Below are 25150 nucleotides of genomic sequence, written 5' to 3' on the forward strand. Positions count from 1 at the left end.
GGATTATCTTGGCAAAGGAGAAATGCGCACTAACAGGGATGTAAACAAATTTGTGCACAACATTGAGAAATAAGCTTTTTGTGTGTGGAAAGTTTCTGGGATAATTTATTTCAGCTGGTACCAACACTTGATGTTGCGTTTATTTTTGTTAAGTATATTTTAAATTACATAAATTGATTGATTTCATTCCAAAAACTTTCTAGGAGTTAGGAAAATCCTGCCTTATTTGGCGCGACAATGCCCATAGGAGTTGGCAAGACTGCACAGGGATGGTGACTGGGCGCCTTTACCTTGAGCTGCTGGTTGGTTCTCTTCAGGAACTAAATCTCCTCTGTGTGTTTCTTCTCCACCTGCCTTCTGTCTCCCTCTTCTCAATGGCCTCAGTCTTGGCCTTCTGCTCGTTAACCTGTCTCTCTAGGTCCCGCTTCTTGTTCTACACATCGGAGATCTACACAAGTAGATGCAAATCAAATTCACTTTGGGGTAATAAAGGTTTTTAATCATTCAATGGCATAGCATTATCTTTATCTGATGAAGTGCTAAAAGATGAGAGTTCTCTGACGTCATGGGCTGGGTTTCGACAGGCAGCCTAATTCTGTTATTTGTTTTCACTAATTTGATATTTTAACCAATCAGATCAACTCAGACACAGATTAAACCCACTGAAATTGCCTTTTAGTTCAGAACCAGGTTTATGCTAGCCTAATCTAGGTCCTCTTGGAAACTGGCCCGGCTTTAGAATTTGTATCCAACACACTTTTCCAATATTACTACCATCCATGCACCTCATCTTTCCTTCCTCTCTCTCCTTACCGAAGCACTGGGAGTAGAGCTCCCTGAGGACTGGGCAGATGCCAGTCTCCCTGGCCTGTCTGCTGCAGCTTCAGGTCCAGCTGATTCTATAGGTGCACTACATCCATGTGGGTACACAGCGTGCTAGACACCTGCTGCACCCACAGCTGGTTGGTCTCCATACATTCCCTGTAACAGTGGTACAGCTTAGATTAACACAGGGTTGCCCGATTTCAGGTTTTACAAAACCGGGAATATTGGTTAATTTCCCTAAGGGGGAAAAAATAGGGAGAAGGGTGTTAAAGATGTGTGCGTGTCATGTCATACCGGGGTGGTAGGATGGCATTGAGGATCTCCTCGGTTTGTTGGCATTGGCTGAGGGGGTCTTGGGTTTGGGTGGAGGTGACACAGGTCCAGTCATGGCAGGTTGTTGAATTTGCAGTACTCATTGAGATTAGAAGAATATCCATCTTCAGCCAATTTGATGTTGAAAAAAAGCAAAGACAATTGTTTGACATCTCTCACCACTCACTAGGAACATTGGCATGATATTGATTTCAAAATAATGCCTGTGGATGTAATAATGTATGTTAGATACCACTATATGGATACATTTAGCTACCTGGAGCTACTGTAAGTAACGCTCGCAGCCAGCATTAAACACGTTTTGTTAACTTCACTCTACCTTTGGTGACTTATTTTATGTTTCTGCTCACCAAGACTGGGTTGTCATATTTCAGCAGAGAATCAGCTGGAGGAATCATTGTGATACTTTGATTACTACAAAAAAACGTGGTTTGTTGTAGCAAGTAATGTCTCAATGAATGTATGTATGTGTTGTTGAAATGTGAATTGATAACTCATTTGTTAATTTTTTTTTACCATGGCAACTTAATTCCATGCGCGACTCACTAACCTCTCCGAGCTGCTCGAAGGCATGATTTAGAGTTGTTTCAGGAAAATTAAGTACATTTAATTATAACATCTGTAGGTGCATTACCTCATTGTAAATATAATAGAATAGGTCTGCAATATTACAACGGAACTAAAGTGTTGTGGTCTATAGCCACGGTGAAAAATATAAAAAGCGTTCTGCCGGAAGTGGAAACGCGTTTCCTTGCGCACAATAGGAAAACTTTCTCAGCGTTTGCAGTGGAGTTTGTTGTTCACGTTTTATACATATGTATTCGTTGTGCCCTTTATTTAGTCGATTAACAACGATTGGTTGAGTTTCATAATGGATAAAGAGAGACGACATAAAAGAGTGAAATCCCCTGTGCGGAACTCAAAACCGAAAATCAAACAAGAGAAACTGAGCCCTGCTAGGCCCCAGAGATCACGCCACTCGAGTTCGGGGTCCAACGGCAGCCCAAGCCCACCGCTACAGAGGAGACGAACGAGCAGGTAGCTAGCCTGATTTCATGGGTGTATGGTATTGTAGTTAGCGAGCACAAATTACACAGTGCGGTTGCAAGTCCATGATTTTACACAATATCAATAATAGCAACTAGTTAACCATTTAGCTAACCAGCAGGCGTCATTGTTATGAGTTAGTCTTGGAACGTTAACGTCAGTCCTCAATTATCCCTTGATCATGACTCTGTTACATTTTACACAAGTCATTGGACAAATGCGTCTTTGGAACGCGTCGCTGGCGGTGCGGCTTTGGAAGTATAAGGACCTTATTTTTTGTATTTAATAAAAAAAAAACAATGTTAAATTGATACACGCCTTGATAGGGTTAAGGTTAGTGTTCCCACACTGAAATATCTCCATGTTAAAGTGCTAGTTTACGGAAGACGAGGCTACCGACCACCTGTGCTATCTAGCTAGCATGCTCCATCCCAACACCTGTGTGTAAGCGTAACTCGGGAAGTGTAGTTATATCGGGTGGAGGCTACCATAGCCGAATGGATCTGCAAAACGGTTCGATTAATTGTTTGTTTTTTCTCTCTGATGATGGATAACTCCCATATATGTTTTCAAAGACGTATGGGAAGTGAAGATTATTGACGTTTCTAAACGTTAAAACGGTGTCAGGATTGTACCTAGTTCACATGAGTTGGTAGTGTGCAAAGTAAATGACTGAACTGTGGGATCAAAGCAGAATGCTGCCTAGTTTCCCCTCAATTAGCTAGCTAAGTCTCATTTAATGTTAGTTGACTGGAAACAGTGAGAGCTAGCTAGAATTCAAATAAAACTGTTACACACTGGAGACTTTACCGTGAAATGCTTGCTTACGAGCCCTTCCCATTGATGCAGAGTTTAAAAATGAAATGGTAAGGAGGAATAAAATAGAATAGCGCTACCATTGACTAACCTGTACCCCTGCACATTGACTCGGTACCTGTATAAAGTCTCATTTTTGTTATCTGATATTGTTAATGTATAATATACACTGCTCAAAAAAATAAAGGGAACACTAAAATAACATCATCTTACATCTGAATGAATGAAATATTCTTATTAAATACTTTTTTCTTTACATAGTTGAATGTGCTGACAACAATCACAAATTATCAATGGAAATCAAATTTATCAATCCATGGAGGTCTGGATTTGGAGTCACACTCAGGCTGATCCAACTTTGACGTAATGTCCTTTAAAACAAGTCAAAATTAGGCTCAGTAGTGTGTGTGTGGCCTCCACGTGCCTGTATGACCTCCCTACAATGCCTGGGCATGCTCCTGATGAGGTGGCGGATGGTCTCCTGCGGGATCTCCTCCCAGACCTGGACTAAAGCATCCACCAACTCCTGGACAGTCTGTGGTGCAACATGGCGTTGGTGGATGGAGCGAGACATGATGTTCCAGATGTGCTCAATTGGATTCAGGTCTGGGGAACGGGCGGGCAAGTCCATAGCATCAATGCCTTCCTCTTGCAGGAACTGCTGACACACTCCAGCCACATGAGGTCTAGCATTGTCTTGCATTAGGAGGAACCCAGGGCCAACCACACCAGCATATGGTCTCACAAGGGGTCGGAGGATCTCATCTCGATACCTAATGGCAGTCAGGCTACCTCTGGCGAGCACATGGAGGGCTGTGCGGCCCCCCAAAGAAATGCCACCCCACACCATGACTGAGCCACCGCCAAACCGGTCATGCTGGAGGATGTTGCAGGCAGCAGAACGTTCTCCACGGCGTCTCCAGACTGTCACATGTGCTCAGTGTGAACCTGCTTTCATCTGTGAAGAGCACAGGGCGCCAGTGGCGAATTTGCCAATCTTGGTGTTCTCTGGCAAATGCCAAACGTCCTGCACGGTGTTGGGCTGTAAGCACAACCCCCACCTGTGGACGTCGGGCCCTCATACCACCCTCATGGAGTCTGTTTCTGACCGTTTGAGCAGACACGTGCACATTTGTGGCCTGCTGGAGGTCATTTTGCAGGGCTCTGGCAGTGCTCCTCCTTGCACAAAGGCGGAGGTAGCGGTCCTGCTGCTGGGTTGTTGCCCTCCTACGGCCTCCTCCACGTCTCCTGATGTACTGGCCTGTCTCCTGGTAGCGCCTCCATGCTTTGGACACTACGCTGACAGACACAGCAAACCTTCTTGCCACATCTCGCATTGATGTGCCATCCTGGATGAGCTGCACTACCTGAGCCACTTGTGTGGGTTGTAGACTCCGTCTCATGCTACCACTAGAGTGAAAGCACCACCAGCATTCAAAAGTGACCAACATTTCAGCCAGGAAGCATAGGAACTGAGAAGTGGTCTGTGGTCCCCACCTGCAGAACCACTCCTTTATTGGGGGTGTCTTGCTAAATGCCTATAATTTCCACCTGTTGTCTATTCCATTTGCACAACAGCATGTGAAATTTATTGTCAATCAGTGTTGTTTCCTAAGTGGACAGTTTGATTTCACAGAAGTGTGATTGACTTGGAGTTACATTGTGTTTAAGTGTTCCCTTTATTTTTTTGAGCAGTGTATATATACTTTAGTTTATTTAGGAAATATTTTCTTAACTGCATTGTTGGTTAAGGGCTTGTAAGTAAGCATTTCATGGTAAGGTTGACAATACCTGTTGTATTCGGCGCATGTGAGGAATAACAGTTATTTTATTTGACAATATGTACAGCGAGTACCAGGTCATTGTGCATAGGTACGAGCTATTTGAGGTCGACCGATTAATCACAATGGACGATTAATTAGGGCCGATTTCAAGTTTTCATAACAATCGGAAATCTGTATTTTTGGGCGCCGATATAGAAATGTAAACTTTTTTTATACCTTTATTTACCTAGTCAAGTCAGTTAAGAACACATTCTTATTTTCAATGACGGCCTAGGAACGGTGGATTAACTGCCTTGTTCAGGGGCAGAACGACAGATTTTCACCTTGTCAGCTCGGGGGATCCAATCTTGCAACCTTAGAGTTAACTAGTCCAATGCTCAAACCACCTGCCTCTCATTGCACTCCACGAGGAGCCTGCCTGTTATGTGAATGTAGTAGAAGCCAAGGTAAGTTGCTAGCTAGCATTAAACTTATCTTGTAAAAAAAAAACAATCATAATCACTAGTTATAACTTCACATGGTTGATATTACTCGTTTATCTAGCGTGTCCTGCATTGCATATAATCAATGCAACGCTGGGGGGGGGGGGGGTGATTTTACAAAAGCGCATTTGCAAAAAACGACTGTACCTAACCATAAACACCAATGCATTTCTTAAAATCAATACACAGAAGTATATATTTTTAAACCTGCATATTTAGCTAAAATAAATCCAGGTTAGCAGGCAATATTAACCAGGTGAAATTGTCATTTCTCTTTTTATTTTTTTATTTCACCTTTATTTAACCAGGTAGGCAAGTTGAGAACAAGTTCTCATTTACAATTGCGACCTGGCCAAGATAAAGCAAAGCAGTTCGACACATACAACGACACAGAGTTACACATGGAGTAAAACAAACATACAGTCAATAATACAGTATAAACAAGTCTATATACGATGTGAGCAAATGAGGTGAGATAAGGGAGGTAAAGGCAAAAAGGCCATGGTGGCAAAGTAAATACAATATAGCAAGTAAAACACTGGAATGGTAGATTTGCAATGGGAGAATGTGCAAAGTAGAAATAAAAATAATGGGGTGCAAAGGAGCAAAATAAATAAATAAATAAAATACAGTAGGGAAAGAGGTAGTTGTTTGGGCTAAATTATAGGTGGGCTATGTACAGGTGCAGTAATCTGTGAGCTGCTCTGACAGTTGGTGCTTAAAGCTAGTGAGGGAGATAAGTGTTTCCAGTTTCAGAGATTTTTGTAGTTCGTTCCAGTCATTGGCAGCAGAGAACTGGAAGGAGAGGCGGCCAAAGAAAGAATTGGTCTTGGGGGTGACTAGAGAGATATACCTGCTGGAGCGTGTGCTACAGGTGGGAGATGCAATGGTGACCAGCGAGCTGAGATGAGGGGGGACTTTACCTAGCAGGGTCTTGTAGATGACATGGAGCCAGTGGGCTTGGCGACGAGTATGAAGCGAGGGCCAGCCAACGAGAGCGTACAGGTCGCAATGGTGGGTAGTATATGGGGCTTTGGTGACAAAACGGATTGCACTGTGATAGACTTCATCCAATTTGTTGAGTAGGGTATTGGAGGCTATTTTGTAAATGACATCGGTAAACCTAGGTATTGAGTGATGAAGAGAGAGATATTGTCTCTAGAAACATCATTGAAACCAGGAGATGTCATTGCATGTGTGGGTGGTGGAACTAATAGGTTGGATAAGGTATAATGAGCAGGACTAGAGGCTCTACAGTGAAATAAGCCAATAAACACTAACCAGAACAGCAATGGACAAGGCATATTGACATTAAGGAGAGGCATGCTCAGTCGAGTGATCAAAAGGGTCCAGTGAGTGGAGAGGTTGGTTGGGGGTCACGGCGATTTAGACAGCTAAATCGGTAGCAAGCTAGCATAGGAGCAAGCTAGTATAGAATGGAGGTCTGTTATTAGCCAACTCTTGCGTTCCGTCAGTAGATTAGTGGGTTTCCGTGTGGTAGAGGGGATTAATCCAAATCACACAACAACAAAAATAAAAACAATAGATATAGTTAGAGGCCCAAGAAGAAAAATAAATACAAATAAAATACAAATTGTCCGATTGTCTATTCAGATAGCAGCCGATAAGATAGCCAACGGCTAGCAGGCCGCAGATGGGCGCCCAGGCAACGTTGCGCCGGAGGAGCCAGCCGGACAATTCCTTCGGGTAGACAACGTCGGCACTCCAACTGTGAAGGCCCGGTGGGGCTCCGCATAGGCAGCAAAACGGGTCCGGATAGGTGACTGCAGCCCAGGAGTGATTGATGGAACTCTTCAGCTGGCTAGCTCCGGAACAATTGATGTTAGCTCCGGAATCGACGAAAGCCGATAGTCACACGGATAGCAGCTAGCTAGCTGTGAGATCCAGGTATGGATGTCCAGAGCCAGCGGCCGAAATCCGGTATGTTCCGTTCCGAGCCGCGCTGCGCTGCACCGCGCCGTACAAAACTGGCGATAGATTCTCGAGCCAAAGGACAGCCGATGACCACAAACCGTGGTTAGCTGAGTACTAATGATTAGCCAGTAAATAAGCTAACTAGCTTCTGGACCAGCTTCTGGCTAGCTCCCGGCTAGCTTCTGGCTAATTTCTGGCTAGCCTCTCGGAGGATTACAGATCTGAGGTAAATAATACTTTTTTATATAAATATAAATTGGTGAAGCGGATTGCAGGAGAGTGTTCTGAAGATGAGTTTTTGGAAAATTAAAAATGTATGTGGAAAAAAAAAAAGTTGTAAATATATCTATATATTTATATACACGACAGAACGAGGACAAAAATATGTCTGAACTGCTATGCCATCTTGGGATAAGTATGTGCTCATTGCACGCAGAGTCAGGGTATATGCAACAGTTTTGGCAGTCTGGCTCATTGCGAACTAATTTGCCAGAATTGTATGTAATTATGACATAACATTGAAGGTTGTGCAATGTAACAATAATATTTAGACTTAGGGATGCCACCCGTTAGATAAAATACCGAACGGTTCCGTATTTCACAGAAATAATAAACGTTTTGTTTTTGAAAGGATAGTATCCGGATTCGACCATATTAATGACCAAAGGCTTGTATTTCTGTGTTATGCTTTAATTAAGTCTGTGATTTGATAGAGCAGTCTGACTGAGCGATGGATGGTAGGCAGCAGCAGGATCCTAAGCATTCATTCAAACAGCACTTTTGTGCGTTTTGCCAGCAGCTCTTCGCAAGCACAGCGCTGTTTATGACTTCAAGCCTATCAGCCTAATGGCTGGTGTAACCGATGTGAAAGGGCTAGCTAGTTAGCTGGGTGTGCACTAATTGCGTTTCAAACGTCACTCGCTCTGAGACTTGGAGTAGTTATTCCCCTTGCTCTGCAAGGGCCTCGGCTTTTGTGGAGCGATGGGTAACACTGCTTCGAGTGTGGCTGTTGTAGATGTGTTCCTGGTTCGAGCCCAGGTAGGGGCGAGGAGAGGGACGGAAGATATACTGTTACACTGGCAATACTATAGTCAAAGGTATATGAAATACAAATGGTATAGAGAGAAATAGTCCTATACATACAATATTAACTACAACCTAAAACCGCTTACCTTGGAATATTGAAGTCTCATGTTAAAAGGAACCACTAACTTTCAAATGTTCTCATGTTCTGAGCAAGGAACTCAAACGTTAGCTTTTTTACATGGCTCATATTGTACTTTTACTTCAACACTTTGTTTTTGCATTATTTAAACCAAATTGCACATGCTTCATTATTTATGTGATGCTAAATATATTTTTATTGATGTATTATATTAAGTTAAAATAAGTGTTGTAATTGTCATTAATTAATTGTCATAAAAAAATTGGCAGATTTTTAATCGGTATCTGCTTTTTTGGTCCTCCAATAATCGTTCGACCTCTACTAGATATGCACATGAAGACGGTAAAGTCACTAGGTATCAAGATTGATAATAAGAGTAAAATAAAGAACAGAGCAGCATTTGCAGCAAATGATGAGTGTAAAAGTGTGCGAGTTTGTATTGTCTGTCGGAGTGTCAGTGTAATGTGTATGTAGTCTAGTGAGTGTGCATAGGACCAGTGCAAGCTAGTCAATGCCGATAGTTCTGGTACCATTTAACTGGCTATTGAGCAGTCTTATGGCTTGGGGGTAGATGCTGTCTGAGAGCCGATCGTCCGGCAGCAGAGTGGATAGTCTATGGCTTGGGTGGCTGGAGTCTTTGGCAATTTTTCAAGCCTTCCTCTGACTGTGATGTACTGGGCTGTCCGCACCACCCTCTGAAGTGCTTTGTGCTCAAGGGTTGGTGCATTTGCCATACCAAGACGTGATGCAGCCTGTCAAACTTTTTGAGGATCAGAGGGCCCATGCCAAATCTTTCCAGCCTCCTGAAGGGGAAGAGATGCTGCCGTTCCCTCTTCACGACTGGGGATGTGCGTGTGGACCATGTTAAGTCCTTGGTGATGTGGACGCCAAGGAACTACGCATGCTCTCCCCTCTTTCTCCTATAGTCCACAATCAGCTCATTGATCTTACTGATGTTGAGGTTGTTTTCCTGGCACCACACTCTGCTAAGACTCCGACGGCCTCCCTGTAGGCTGACTCGTCGGTGATCAGGCCTACCAGCGTTGTTGTCAACAAACTTGATACTGGTGTTGCAGTCGTGCACGGTCATGCAGCTGTGTGGGTGAACAGGGAGTACAGGAGAGGACTAAGCAAACACCCCTGAGGGGCCCCCATGTTGAGGGTTAACGTGGCGGAGTTGTTGTTGCCTACCCAGGATCCAGTTGCAGAGGGAGGGGTTCAGTCACTGGGTCCCCTAGCTTGGTTATGAGCAAGGAGTGGACTATGGTGTTGAACACTGAGCTGTAGTCTTTGAAAAGCATTCTCATAATTATTTCCACTCTTGTCCAGGTGGGAGTGGGCAGTGTGAAATGCAATTGAGATGACACCGTCTGTGGATCTGTTGGGGCGGTATGCGAATTGTAGTGGGTCTAGGGTGTGTGGGGTGATGGGGTTTATGTGTGTCATGACCAGCATTTCAAAGCACTTCATAATTACAGATGTGATTGCTACAGGGCAATAGTCATTTAGGCAGGCTACCTTGAATCTCTTGGGAACAGGGGCAATGGTATTCCGCTTGAAACATGTTGGGGTTACAGACTGGGACAAGGAGATATTGAAAATGTCTGTGAAGACACTGCCAGCTGGTCTACGCATGCTTTGAGAACGTGCCCTGGTATTCTGGCCTTGTGATTGTTAACCTGTTTCAAACATTCTGCTCGGATCAGCCACAGAGAGCTGTATCACAGTCATCTGTAAAAATGGACTTTCAAGCAAGGCACAGTGCTCTATTCTTTGAAGCAAGCATGAAAAGCATTTAGCTTGTTTGGGAGTTCTGCATCGTAGGGCTACTCTAGGTTTCCCTTTGTAATCCCTTATCGCCTGCAAGCCCTGCCACATCACGAGTGTCTGTACTAGCAAAACAGCTTTGTAGCCTTGCGCCTGCTCCCACCACTTCTATATTGAGCACATCACTAGGTGCTTCCTTTTTGAGCTTTGGTTTGTTAACAGGAAGCAGGAGAATGGAGTCATGGTCGGATTTGCCCAACGGAGGACGAGGGAGGGCCTTGAATGTGTTTAGTCTGATTAATCAGGCAGTAATACATGGTTAATTGGTACACAGTCTGAAACAAATGTCTCCAGAATGTTTAATAAAATTACATTTAAACATTACTGGTTGTCTGAGTGGTTTGTCCTTCATCTTCTCCAATTTGAGAAAATATCCACAGGAAGGTATTGTTTACCCAACTTTTTAGAGAGCCGATAGGTATATGGTTCGGAACGAGGTAAAATTAGTTTTAAGGAACCTTTACATGATTTTGCAGTCATTAGTTTCAGGCTGTATATAGCCATTAATTCTGTGTTAGTCTGATTAATCGGACTATCTATAAATGGTACATTTGCCAGTGGCACACCGGCCCAGTGCCAACTGAAAGCTACTGGCCCAAATGGGGAAAAATGATATACTGTCCCGGGCCAAGATCTCACGTGAAAAAGGATAATGTGCGCATAATTTCAATATCAGGTAATTGTATACATATTTTGCCGGCCTAGCAAGTACACTAATAATAGCATTTTAACTTGACAATTTAATGTTTACATTGATTGATTTAGAGGGAAAAAATCTTATCGTAATCTCAGGTTGTTATTGTTAGTGATTTTGAACAGTCAGCAGGCTAAAGGACCCTATAAAATCTTTTATCTTTTGCTAAATTCCATTTCCCAGATTTGTAATTCCCGGTTTCTGAGTTTCCTATTTTTGTCAGGGTTTCACTCTCAAAATCACACTTTTTTAAATTTGACATTCTACATCCCAAACAATGCATAAACCACATCAGGGGACTACATTTTTTTCCCAGACTTCATAAGTGATTTTGGGGGAGGGTGTAGTTGCCTTTCAATTCAATTGCACACCTAGCCAAGAGTTGTTTGGCTAGTGGTCTTTCTCTACTGTACAGTGTAGCCTAAATTTGATGCCAGGGTTTGCAAAACAAATGCTGACCCAATTGCTCAAAATCATCATATCATTCTGCCAGGTAGATCTATATTTGAGGTCGACCGATTAATCGGAGTGGCCGATTAATTAGGGCCGATTTCAAGTTTTTGCCGATTTTTAATTTTTTTTTTTTTTTTAATAATTTATTTATTTATTTTTTTTATATTTTTTTTATACACCTTTTATTTAACTAGGCAAGTAAATTAAGAACACATTCTTATTTTCAATGACGGCCTAGGAACGGTGGGTTAACTGCCTTGTTCAGGGGCAGAAAGACAGATTTTCACCTTTTCAGCTCGGGGGATCCAATCTTGCAACCTTACAGTTAACTAGTCCAACGCAATAACGACCTGCCTCTCTCTCGTTGCACTCCACAAGGAGACTGCCTGTTACGCAAATGCAGTAAGCCAAGGTAAGTTGCTAGCTAGCATTAAACTTATAAAAAACAATCAATCATAATCACTAGTTAACTACACATGGTTGATATTACTAGATATTATCTAGTGTGTCCTGTGTTGCATATAATCTGACTGAGCGGTGGTAGGCAGAAGCAGGCGCGTAAACATTCATTCATACAGCACTTTCGTGTGTTTCGCCAGCAGCTCTTCGTTGTGCGTCAAGCATTGCGCTGTTTATGACTTCAAACCTATCAACTCCCGAGATGAGGCTGGTGTAACCGAAGTGAAATGTCTGGCTAGTTAGCGCGTGCTAATAGCATTTCAAACTTCACTCGCTCTGAGCCTTGGGATGGTTGTTTCCCTTGCTCTGCATGGGTAACGCTGCTTCGATGGTGGCTGTTGTCGTTGTGTTGCTGGTTCGAGCCCAGGGAGGAGCGAGGAGAGGGACGGAAGCTATACTGTTACACTGACAATACTAAAGTGCCTATAAGAACATCCAATAGTCAAAGGTTAATGAAATACAAATGGTATAGAAGGAAATAGTCCTATAATAACTACAACCTAAAACTTCTTACCTGGGAATATTGAAGACTCATGTTAAAAGGAACCACCAGCTTTCATATGTTCTCATGTTCTGAGCAAGGAACTTAAACCTTAGCTTTCTTACATAGCACATATTGCACTTTTACATTCTTCTCCATAATGTTTTTGCATTATTTAAATCAAATTGAATGTGTTTCATTATCTACTTGAGGCTAAATTGATTTTTATTGATGTATTATATTTAGTTAAAATAAGTGTTAATTCAGTATTGTTGCAATTGTCATTATTACAAATATATATATTTTTTTCGGTATCGGCTTTTTTGTTCCTCCAGTAATTGGTATCGGCGTTGAAAAATCATAATCGGTTGACCTCTAATCTACATAGCAGTCCTTATTGTAATTTTTAAACTTTTTTTTTAGGTAAGCATTCAGAGATGTCCATTCAAACAAATCATGATGACTGAATTGCGCATCGCAGGGATTTAACCATGACTTCGGACCAAACTTTTTAAATACCTGGTTTGCATACCCATTTGTTGCCTTAGCTTTTTCTGGTAGTTATCATAAATTGAGACGTCTTCCCTACTGCTGTCGTTCTTCTGTGAGCTGCTCTACGTGACAACCAGTTGAGAGCTGCATCCTCTTGCTGCCCAACAGATTATATTCCTCTCAAAGGCTGTGTGTGCGATGCGTGTAATAAATAATATACATGAAGAAGTAACAGCTTTGGGAATTTCTGTTTTTCATCAATTATATAGCCCAGATTGAAAATAGCATTATTACAATATATTTTTTTCACTGGCCCAAGCAGGCCATTGACAGGGATGATTGACTCCCTAGGCCAGCGATCATCCTGTATGTCAAACCCTGTATTACGAATTATTTGTCAGATGTCGCTCAGAGAAGAATCCAGTAGGAGCTGTCCGTTGTAGCTAGCTAACCTTGGTGTTAAATTACTCAACTATTGGTTTTAAAGAGTTTCCTTGTTGATTTGATTGACTAGATCGCCACCCAGGACAAAAGGTCATTCGCCAGGTAGAAGGGCGTTGGGAAGACGAGACAGATCGCCCAAAAACACCGGCAGGAGCCGAAGCCCTCCCCGCAGTGCCGATGTCAAAATAAAGCGGGTGATTCTGCCACTACTTATGAGTAAATGTAACAATTGGGGAAATGCATTCATGTACAATTTTAATGCAGCAATTGTCTTCTTTAAATAGTAACAATTTACCAACTCATTTTGACCCCATGCTTGACTCTGGAATCAGGCTAATTCCCTTATCTCCTGTCCCATTGTCTCCCCTATAGGAGCAGGATGACCACCGCGGTGCCGATGACCGTAGAAGGCGTGACCGCAATGACAAACCAGAGCCCTCGGAGCCACCAGTGCGGCGAAGTAGGTGGGAGCAGGCTGACGGACCCAGAGAATCTGACAGACCCAGGGAGAGAAAACGAGTTGAGAGAGAGCGGGGTGGAGGTGGGGACAGGCCCAGAGAGCGCGAATCCCGCTCCTTCCAGGAGCAGCAGGCTGAGAGACAGCAGCATGACAATCAACGACGGGACAACCGGCACCGGTTTGAGGAGAACAACGGCGAGGGGCAAGCTTTCGGACAAGGTACCCAAGAGGGGGGCGAGGGCAAAGACAGCCCCCCAGTTGATAAAGAGAAGCCCAACTTTGAACTGTCTGGTGCGCTCACGGAAGATACCAACACGTTCAGGGGGGAAGTGATCAAGTACAACGAGCCCCCCGAGGCTCGCATCCCTAAGCGCAGATGGCGACTGTACCCCTTCAAGAACGATGAGCAGCTCCCGGTCATGTACGTCCACAGGCAGAGTGCCTACCTGATGGGGCGGCAGAGGAAGATTGCTGATATCCCCATCGACCACCCCTCCTGCTCCAAACAGCACGCAGTGTTCCAGTACAGGTGAGATCTGACAATCACTTGGTTGCTCAAATCAGGCCCTCGGGATGACATTATTTTAGCTGCTGATCCTTCGAAAATCATCTCTATGTTTTGAAATTATGCCATTTTCCCATCTTACATCATTTCCCAACATTTTGTTGAAGTCTGACACTTAACATCTGGTTAATGCAGTTCTGTTGGGTTTATGTGATTTCAATCTCTAGGTCAGGACTCTCCAACCTTGTTCCTGGAGAGCTGCCCACCTGTAGGTTTTTGTTTCAACCCCAGTTGTAACTAGCCTGATTCATTAGGGTTGGAGCGCAAGCCTCAATGACGGTAGCTCTCCAGGAACAGTGTTGGATAGGCCTGGACAGGCCTGCTCTAGGCTATGTAGTTCTGAGTTGGGACACTTTCAACCTTTGGGTAATGTAGTTCTGTGTTTGCTGATTTCCAGGCTGGTGGAGTTCACGCGTTCGGATGGAACTGGCGGGCGGCGGGTGAAGCCCTACATCATTGACCTAGGTTCGGGCAATGGCACCTACCTGAACAACCAGCGCATCGAGGCGCAGCGCTACTACGAGCTCAAGGAGAAGGACGTGCTCAAGTTTGGCTTCAGTAGCCGCGAGTACGTCCTGCTGCATGAGTTCTCCGACACGGCCGAGGTGGACGCCAGGGCGGAGGAAGACGACGAGGGCCTGGACGAGGGCCTGGATGAGGAAATGCAAGACCTCTGAGTCTTTTCGAATAGTTGACTTGCGTTTTTCCGTCCTACTTTCCTTTGAAGTAATCACAGATCTTAATTGGTTGGATTGTTGAAAGTAATAGGATTTTGCTTAGTTAAACCTATTCAGTCACTTATAAATATGTGCTTACCTCAGGGAAACAAGGAAGGGGAAATGCACATTATTTCAAGTATTCTGACAGTGGCACAGATTATCCCATCAAGTGTATTGTGGGAAAATAATGTTCTCACCGATGCCTGCCACCTGTTGACCATCATCTCTTTAAAAACATGAATGGAACAATGACCTGACATGATGGCGTGTTGGGTTAAGCATCTTTCCGGGTTAACAGAACAAATAAAAAAAGGGGTAGGAGAAGTCGGTGTGGTCTCTATTTGGCGGTCATAGAAACCTGCTTTAACCTGCAGTAACCGGGTCTCAGTACTCTCTATTCTCAGGACATTAGTATAAGATCAGTAGTGTGGTTGATTTCCCCCCCCCCATATCTGACTGCATACGTTCAACACAAGTGCTCAAATGCCAGAAAGAAGTTCCTTGACAAAATAAATATTTTGTTATTATATTTTTGGAATACAACATTGAATACAAAGTAAGGCTAGCCTTCAGCAATAGACCATATCCAGACCTTAACTGTAAATACACTGGATGTATTGAATGTGAATGCTGGATTCATCATATGGTGTACTGTATTTGGGTTTGAGCATTGCAAGTTGCAAAGAAAGCATAGGCGTATATGTATCTGCTTTAAATGTGTGTTTCTTGTGATGTAGGAAAAACGTGTGTATCGCAGTGTATTCTCGTTTGTCCGGTCTTTACCACCGAATTGACTAGGCTATGGAGGTTTCTGGAGAAAAATCATACCACACTGTAAAGCATGACTATTCCTACTACAAAGACAATTTTGTTTTTTTACTTTTTCAGACATCATCTACATTGTAGTTCCATTTTAGATGTTTTGTATTGTACATAAAGGTTGTGAAAGACTTAGTTTTGTTGATGTTTGTTCGTAGTTCAGGTTTAAATCTGCCATTCCTTTGGTTTACTGTATGGTCAAGTAAAACCATCGTAACCTTACAGTAAGCCACATATATCAAGTGATAAACCAGAGGTAAATGTTGCAACTTCTACAAACTAATGTATCCAAAATTCTGATAACCATGGTTATTTCAGTTTTATTAGCCTCGCCTGCGTTGTGTGTAACATTTTCTCATACATTTCTGTCATATCATTAGTAATAGTATCACGTAGACCCCTCAAACTTAACTCTGGACCACACTGCATTTTTTTAGGTACTGATTTATATCTGGGACACCAGGTGTGTGCAATTAATTATCAGGTAGAACAGAAAACCAGCAGGCTCTGGACCTCGTAGGTTAAGAGTTGAGTACCCCTGGCGGCTCTCAGTGTGGGCTACGGAGGTACTGCAAGATAAAAAATTGCATGAATATTACAAAATGCATTTTGGCCAAGGACCGGTATCTGTCGAATAAGTTGAGGGTGTAATGCAATTTAATAATATTAAAGGAGCTAGATGTAATATTTTTGTATTATAATTTCACAAGTCCTTAAATGTCCTTAATATATACAGTGATAGTATTTTCCCCCCAAAAGGTTGTGGGCAGACACAATTGCATTCTAATGGTGCAGCCTTATTGGTCAACAACTGGGGCCAGCAAATCTCTTGTCAAAATTGACTGGGGCCAGCAAATCTATTGTCATAATTGACTGGGGCCAGCAAATCTATTGTCAAAATTGACTGGGGCCAGCAAATCTATTGTCATAATTGACTGGGGCCAGCAAATCTATTGTCAAAATTGACTGGGGCCAGCAAATGTTAAACGTAGAAATCGCTCAGCCCCAGTCAATTTGACGAGATTTGCTGGCCCCAGTCAATTGGTCGTCACTCATTTCTATAACTACAAAGTCATAAACCCCGCCTATTTCTACAATTTCTCTAACATTTGAATTTAAACCTAACCCTAACAGCCGCAATGCTAACCTTATGTCTAACCTTAAATTAAACCCTGACCTATTTTTTTGTAGCCAATTTTGACTTTTGGCATCTTACTTTGGGGATTGATTGTTTAGCAAAAGAAAAGGAAGTGCGCAACTATGGGACAAAACACGGGGTTGGCGTAGATTTTTGACATTATTTGTTAACACATTCCATCTCCAATGTTTATTGAAAACACAAAGTTGAACAATGAGCACTTGTTTCTCAAATACATCGTTAGGTTTACATTAGATAGATAGCATTTTTTTTGTTGCCATATTAGCATAGATGTGACAGTCAAAACACCTACAAATAAGACATCAAATGAGCTGAAACGAGCCACTAAAGATTCACCAAATGGCAGTTTCTTGACATTGTTGCTAGCTCTCTGGCCATCCAGAACCATAACACACTGCCTTCTGCCCCTTGTAAGCGTCCACATCGTTTTTGCGACGTCAGCTAACCTGTCTATTGAACCTAATGGAAACTCAGTCATGTTGATAACGAGATAGTTAGTAGTCTTTTGTTGACCAATAACAACGCTCTACCATTAAATGCAATTTTGTGTGGCCCTAATACATATTTGGGGAAAATAATATTGTGAAACACTCATTCCACTATTATTGTCGATATGAAGAATATTTTTAGAAATAACAATGAAAACTATAACATAGCCTAGCGCCTTTATTCTACAATGTATGTTCTTAACCCTGGGCAACATGGGTCTTGGAGGCTCCATAGTACTCAGTACTTCTTGTATTCCCCTTAAAATGTTTTTGGAACATAAACAAAATTTTGTTATCTGCCTCATGGCAAAATGTGTAGAATTGCAGGATATTAGCTTGGAAAGTGACACATTTTCTCTCTGATGCTGTTGTCGAGACTGGATGTTGAAGCAGCCTTTTATGCAGTAAGTAGCAGGAGGCAGCAGGATCAGGTGCAAAAGAGTGTCCAGTTTATTAACAGTGAAAGGTGGTTCCTGGTGAATGACGGAATCAAATGAATGAATATTTACACAATTTGTACACAATGTTTACATATTTACAATATGAACAGACTCTCAAAATACAGATTTAATTCTAAATCGAAAACTTAAGCCTTAATCAGACCTACCCTACTAAACCAACAGCAGGTTGGGGTATACCAGGCTATAGTTGGTGCCTGGCTCAGTAACTGTTTGTGTCATAGTAGAGCTGCTTGTCTACTTAGAGGAAATGCACTGTAGCACCAACGGTAAAATGTTGTCCAGTTCGGTCATTTAAGTAATTTATTTCCCACACAGCTCACATAGCAGATTATTATTACATAGCATATTTCCAGCTCACAGGTACCTTTATACCTATGTCCCCTCCCTGTGGACTATACCATTAAACATGGGGCTCTTTACCCAAATATGGCATATTAACCCTTATACAATTTCCACGGCCCTGCGGAAACCAAATTAACATAATATAAAAATCCCCATCAAAATCCTGTTTAAAAATTATATATTTCTGCATGGGCTGCGTCTTAATCCGACGGCTCCGCAGATATCACCCTTCCGCATCTGTGGTGAAGGTGGCAGCACTACTTCTAATGCGTCCGAATGGTTTGACCTACAAACTATTATGGAAGGCAGGTCCTCACCAGACATCACCGGAAACAACATCGCCTATGGGCACAAACCCACTGTCGTTGGACCAGACAGGATTGGCAAAAAGTGTTCTTCACTGACGAGTGGCGGTTTTGTCTCACCAGGGGTGATGATCGGATTTGCATTTATCGTCTAAGAAATTAGCGTTACACGAGGCCTGTACTCTGGAGCGGGATCGATTTGGAGGTGGAGGGTCCGGCATGGTCTGGGGCAGTGTGTCACAGCATCATCGGACTGAGCTTGTTGTCTTTGCAGGCAGTCTCAACACTGTGTGTTACAGGGAAGACATCCTCCTCCCTCATGTGGTACCCTTCCTGCAGGCTCATTCTGACATGTCCCTCCAGCATGAAAATGCAACCAGCCATACTGCTCGTTCTCTGTGTGATTTCCTGCAAGTCAGGAATGTCAGTGTTCTGCCATGGCCAGTGAAGAGCACGGATCTCAACCCCATTGAGAATGTTTGGAAACTGTTGGATCGGAGGGTGAGGGCTAGGGCCATTCGCCCCAGAAATGTCCAGGAACTTGCAGGTGCCTTGGTGGAAGAGTGGGGTAACATCTCACAGCAATAACTGAAAAATCTGGTGCAGTCCATGAGGAGGAGATGCACAGCAGTATTTAATGCAGCTGGTGGCCACACCAGATACTGACTGTTATTTTGACACCCCCTTTTTTCAGGGACACATTATTCCATTTCTGTTAGTCACATGTCTGTGGAACTTGTTCAGTTTATGTCTCTGTTGTTGAATCTTGTTATGTTCATACAAATATTTATACATGTTACGTTTGCTGAAAATAAACGCAGTTGACAGTGTGAGGACGTTTCTTTTTTTGCTGAGTTTATTTGGGATTCTATTAGGATCCCCATTAGCGATTGCAAAAGCAGCAGCTTCTCTTCCTGGGGTCCACACAAAACATAAAACATAATACAGAATTACATAATACAGAACATAAATAGACAAGAACAGCTCAAGGACAGAACGACATAAAACGTTTTAAAAGGCACACGTAGCCTACATAATCAATGCATTCACACAAACTATCTAGGTCAAATAGGGGAGAGGCGTTGTGCAGCGAGGTGTTGCTTTATCTGTTTTTTGAGACCCGGTTTTCTGTTTATTTTAGCAATATAAGATGGAATGAAGTTCCATGCAATAAGGGCTCTATATAATACTGTACGCTTTATTGAATTTGTTCTGGATTTGGGGACTGTGAAAAGACCCCTGGTGGCATGTCTGGTGGGACAAGTGTGTGTGTCAGAGCTGTGCTTTTTGGAGTGTGGTGTCAAAAAAGCAGAGCATCTCTTTATTACGGCCAGACCTCTCCCCGTCTTTCAACCATTTCATCTATATGTTTTGTCCATGACAGTTCACAATCTAAGTCTCCTCAACTTGTTTAACAGCCACACCATTCATTACCAGATTCAGCTGAGGTCTAGAACTAAGGGAATGATTTGTACCAAATACAATGCTCTTAGTTTTAGAGATGTTCAGGACCAGTTTATTACTGGCCACTCATTCAAAAACAGACTGCAACTCTTTGTTAAGGGTTTCAGTGTCTTCATTAGCTGTGGTTGCTGATGCGTGTATGGTTGAATCATCAGCATACCCCACCCACTGGGGAGCCTAGACCCACCCAATCACCCAAACATATTTTTATGTTCTTTACATGTCAGTGTTCCAAACAGGACATTATTTGTATTTGTACCTAAGCATGCAAACACCATCAGGTAGAATTCATAGCAAGCATTGCACTTCGTTAGTAAGATGTTATGTTTTTTTTTGTAACAAACTGAATTATGTTCTCTCAGCCTCATTGCAAAATGTGTAGAATAGCATGAGATGAGCTATAAAACGACAAATGTATCTCTCTACCACATAGCAACATTTCTGCAGGCTCACCCACCAACGAATTTCTGGCTACACCACTACGTAGTCAGCAGAGGTCGTAGAAGAGCCTCTCTAAATCGAACAGTTAATCTGGGCTAGACATGGGGCAAATTCGTTTCGCATGGCCCGGTGCCCCTGGTGAGTAGAGAATCAGTTAAGGACCAATGGAATGGTCTAAAATATAAAGACTACGCCGACCGGGTGCACCGAGCCACGCAAAACGAAATCGTGCATTGCAACCGGGGATATGGGAGGGGTTAAAGACGTGTAGAGATTATGGAACAGTTCGCGGAATGTCACTGGAAACGGGGGCGAGACGAAACGCACCTGGGGAATTTGCAAGAACAGAGCTGCACTGTCTATGAAGGGTATTCAACACTGGAATATGCGTTCTTGAATATTTGGAGAAATGTATACCACCGAACGCAGGCGTATGAGTCTGCACGAGGTTAAGAGAAAGGATCCTGTTTGGGTATCAGCTGGAAGTTTATGGCAGGACCCTTTGGCTATTGAACTCAGCACCTCGAATAAACACATTATTTCCCCCCGGAGCCGGACTAGGGCTGTTGCTGTTGCATACATTGTCACTGAGGATGCATCCCTGCCACAGACAGAAGATAACTTGTCACTGAAGTCCGTGAAAGAAGCCTGCGCGGAAACGCACGCGGTGTTCAAAACCATTCCTTTCGAGCGAATATCGCTTGGGACAACTGACATTCTTGACATCTTCTACAATGCAGGCAAGTATAGTCATGCCGACTGTCTTGGCCACACACACGACCTAATTCTTCTGAAGTGTTGTTGGCCAACAAGTTAGTGTGTGTGTGTGTTCTGCACACAGGTATTTTAAGTGCGTACCTGCGCTGAACGGGTGTTTTTGAATTTCGACACCCAATTTGACCCTTCTCTTTTGACAGATGTGGCAGTGGTGGAAATGAGTGATACTTACTGCCAGCAGTCCCTCTTCTATCACCTGGGTGTAAGAGAGAGCTTCAGCATGACCAATAACATCATCCTGTATTGTCACAAGCAGGACAGTGACCTGGAAGCACTCAAGGTACACCCAGGGCATCGTGAGAGTTTACAACTATTAAATGATTGAGGAAGGGACCAAGTTGGCCTTTTGCCAGCTCACTTTGGGGGGAAATTGGGTTGTAAACACAGATTAGGGTGTGACATTTTGGAAGAAGCAGGCTACAGTGCCATAAAGATGTCCCCTCCATTGCCACAACAATCCCACCACCAGTTGCTAATATTGCCAATAACTACTGCTGTACTTAAAAAAACAAAAACATTTGCGACATATTTTTAGCCCTGATTTCTCTGATATAAGTTGATCCTAGGGTTGTTTTCTCTGGCTTGTTGAACAAAGGTTGAATTGCAGTCTTTTATGGGTTTATAGGTCAATGGATTTCCTTTGACCTATCAAGCGGATGTGTGTGTTTAGTAGATCTGTGTGTTTTAAAGCAGCACCGCTATTAAAGCACGATACCACTCTGGTATGGATAAGACAATGGAACAGTGTTCATAACCTCATTTATGTTAATTAAGCAAAAAAAAAAATCCTAATATTTGAACACATGTTAACACAGTGGTACCAAAGTGAATATTGTGTATGTTTCTGTTCGCTAATAGTGTGCTGGGCTTTCGTCATAAAATGTTTATGTATGCTGCATATAGATAATGCTTGTGTGTGTGTGAGAGCTTGTATGTTAATGTCCGTATGTGTGTCTTCCCTCAGGAGCAGTGTGGGAGCTACACGTTCATCCCGTATGTAGTGTTGCCACAGGGCAAGGTGTTTGCCTGCGACGCGACCCTCTTAAACGGCATCAAAGAACTGATGCAGCCAAGCTTCCGACTGGAACCCCTCCTCACCCCACTGGTAGAGAGGCTCATTCAACTGCTGGATAATGTGCACGTTCATGCCAGGTCAGCATGTCATGCTACCCCCGCTGCATGTCTAATTATTCCCTTATGACTCCCTTGTGTTTTTCACTTAGTTTTGCTCAACCAAACTGCTTGGCAAATAAAGTACAAGGTTACACTTGGAAATGTCTAGACTGCCCATCTGCAAATGTCTTTCAGTTAGCAATTATCAGTCTTTCGTGCTGTATACAATATATGCCTCTGGATCAAGAGCAGTTTCAGGTGCTAAGTGCCTTGCGTAAGGGTACAACTGTCTCTCTTATTAGTGAGTACTTCCGGGAGTCCATCCGGCATGAGATCCGCACAGCCCGGGAGCGCTTCAGTGGCCAGGACTTGAGTCAGGAGCTGGGTCGCATCCAGAAGCGCCTTGACACGGTGGAGCTGCTCAGCCCAGACATCATCATGAACCTACTGCTGTCCTACCGGGATGTCCAGGTGGGCTTAGCTATTGGAGCGAGGGACCTGGATCATGTTTATTAGGTTACACTGTAGCAAAGCTTTGTGTAATGGAAAATGAAAATGAGCGCTTCTTATTGGACAAGTCCAGGTAGTTCCTACTATTTGTTGCCTAATGAACATGACTCAGGGCTCAGTGGTACTGTGTTTGCCAGTGGCAAGACTGCCCTTATTTATGTTATGCTGGCTGTTGTGTTTGGGCAGTATATATTTGGGCATGGGCTCACTTTTATGGCTGTGGAATGCTTTTGTGGTGTTTTAAACAGAGAATCGGCGATATGACGTTACCACGAGCAGAAGAATGAACCACGCATGTTGCAGATAAGCGTGATGCAAGACAGTTAACTCGCACAGAGTAACTGCTGCAATGTGATAGCTGCAGGACCACAATTGCTGAGAAGTTTAGCCTTGTGCTCATACTTTTAGTTGTTTTTGTGGAAATTGGCCCGACTCTACAGTTTACGACAAGCATCGCTGAATCTACCTTTAAAACCTGTGTGTTGGTGTGGCGGATCTACAGTCTGCATGACGGTTGTCTGTTTTTGTATGACGGTTGCCTTCATTGAAACATTAATGCTCTTTGTCTGCGAACACAAATACCAATATAAAGGGGATTGAATGCTAACAATGATTAGATGGCAGCCCTCCATGGTCATTCTAAGTAAAAAAAAATAAACTCATCTTATCGGGGTCTCAGTTGTAGGCAAGAACACTGTCTAGTAGGGGTTGGCTGATATTATGATAGTATTGGATATCGAAGCTGATTGACAGCCATCGTTGATGGTGATGACATCGTGACGTGACAGACAAGGTATAGCCTATTTCAACTTGATTGGCACCAAGCAGTAAAGAGCTGCCCGGGCAACCCACAGCAGAGCCATGCCGAGTGGCCTATTTCTTTGCTATAGCCTGCATAACCTATTTCAATATATATGTTATAAACAATTTATACAATGCAAAAGAACAATGTAGACAGAGCTAAGATTTTCACCAAAGCAGCTCAAAATGTCCTGTCAGAAACATATATTTTTTCTCTCTTAGTGTCGGGTGATCTGGGCATATAGCCGAAGCCTATACATTTATTTTTATTTTTATAGCGGACAATCCGGTGTCTAATTATTTTAAAAGCCTAATTTTGTATTTTCTCTCCATTTGATATGAATATGACACCTGTTTTTATGCATGCTGGCTTTCTCCCGGCTCCTCCCTCTGTACTACTTCCTGATCAAACAATACATTTATTTAACAGAGCTCTCAGACAGTTTCAAGTTGTTTTTGAATAACGTAACATGATAGACCTATGGTAATAATGAGAGGTAGAACAAACAATAGCAAGATAGAAAAATAGAATGAGTAGTTTGAACAAACCTTACAGTTGAGCCAAGCTTAGTCTGAAATAAATGATTCATGCCTCCTACTTGCCGTTGCGAACCAAATGGCCAAAAGCCAAATCCTACTAATTAAAAAAGCTTATCAAAAGCATTAAGACGAGTTAACATTATAAAATATATTTCTCAAGTAGGCCATTCTAATAAAGTGTTTAATGTCCTAAAGTTGCAGCTTTCAAATGGAAACAATTGTGAAAGTCAGAATCTATAGGGGATTTTCTGATACAGATTTATTTTGAATGGCAACTATTACAGGCAACAAGAAGTGAAATTGTGCAAACAATATTTTGGTGGACCAATGAAGTCAAAAGGAAACTTACAGCTGAGCCAAGCTTATGAAAGAAATGATGTGTAGAGTAGACCTATTTCAATAGCCTATTATTAGCAATGTACAGAACCTACCTACAACGTATAGAAGCCTTGGCCTAATAAGAGAGGAAGATTTGTCAAAAATGCAAATCATTGAATAATTATCCAGTTCTGGGGACAGCAGAGTTGCTTGCTCTGCAGCCAGGCCCTTCATTATTTACAAACCATAATATATCACAGAAGCACAGCCCACGAGGCTGTCTTGCGTGTCGGCACACACACTCACACTTCTTTTATGCCACAGCTCCAACAGAGAGGACTAGGCTACTAAAATATATTTTTAGCAGTCTTTTTAGTGTCCATTTTATAATTGTATTTCTTTTAAATAAATAAAAATATACAGCACCTGTCGCAAGTTTGGACACACCTAGTCATTCCTGGGCTTTTCTTTATTTTACTATTTTCTACATTGTAGAATAGTGAAGACATCAAAACTATGAAATAACACATATGGAACCATGTAGTAACCAAAATAAGTGTTCAACAAATCAAAATATATTTGAGATTCTTCAAAGTAGCCACCCTCTGCCTTTGATAACAGCTCAAATAAG

The 25150-nt window shown here is 42.6% G+C and overlaps 2 protein-coding genes across 2 annotated transcripts in view; both read left to right on the forward strand.

Moving 5' to 3' along the window:
• Nucleotides 1–1876: 1876 nt before the first annotated feature.
• LOC110488991 (smad nuclear-interacting protein 1) lies at nt 1877–15935 on the forward strand. Its single transcript, XM_021561519.3, has 4 exons — nt 1877–2196; nt 13308–13431; nt 13610–14226; nt 14660–15935. The coding sequence occupies exons 1-4, from the start codon at nt 2030–2032 to the stop codon at nt 14937–14939; spliced, it is 1188 nt and encodes a 395-aa protein (XP_021417194.3). The 5' UTR covers nt 1877–2029; the 3' UTR covers nt 14940–15935.
• A 4639-nt stretch (nt 15936–20574) lies between these two features.
• Nucleotides 20575–25150, forward strand: part of LOC110489000 (mitogen-activated protein kinase kinase kinase 5) — a 36754-nt gene continuing 32178 nt past the window's right edge. The window contains exons 1-4 of the mRNA XM_021561532.3: nt 20575–21200; nt 21378–21517; nt 22202–22389; nt 22653–22821. Of these exons, the coding sequence (XP_021417207.3) occupies nt 20870–21200; nt 21378–21517; nt 22202–22389; nt 22653–22821 (828 nt within the window). The 5' untranslated portion in view covers nt 20575–20869. The remainder of the gene's footprint in view (nt 21201–21377; nt 21518–22201; nt 22390–22652; nt 22822–25150) is intronic.

Source organism: Oncorhynchus mykiss, chromosome 2 (assembly GCF_057628025.1).
Source record: "Oncorhynchus mykiss isolate SJ-2025 chromosome 2, ASM5762802v1, whole genome shotgun sequence".
In the NCBI taxonomy this organism is placed as follows: domain Eukaryota; kingdom Metazoa; phylum Chordata; class Actinopteri; order Salmoniformes; family Salmonidae; genus Oncorhynchus; species Oncorhynchus mykiss.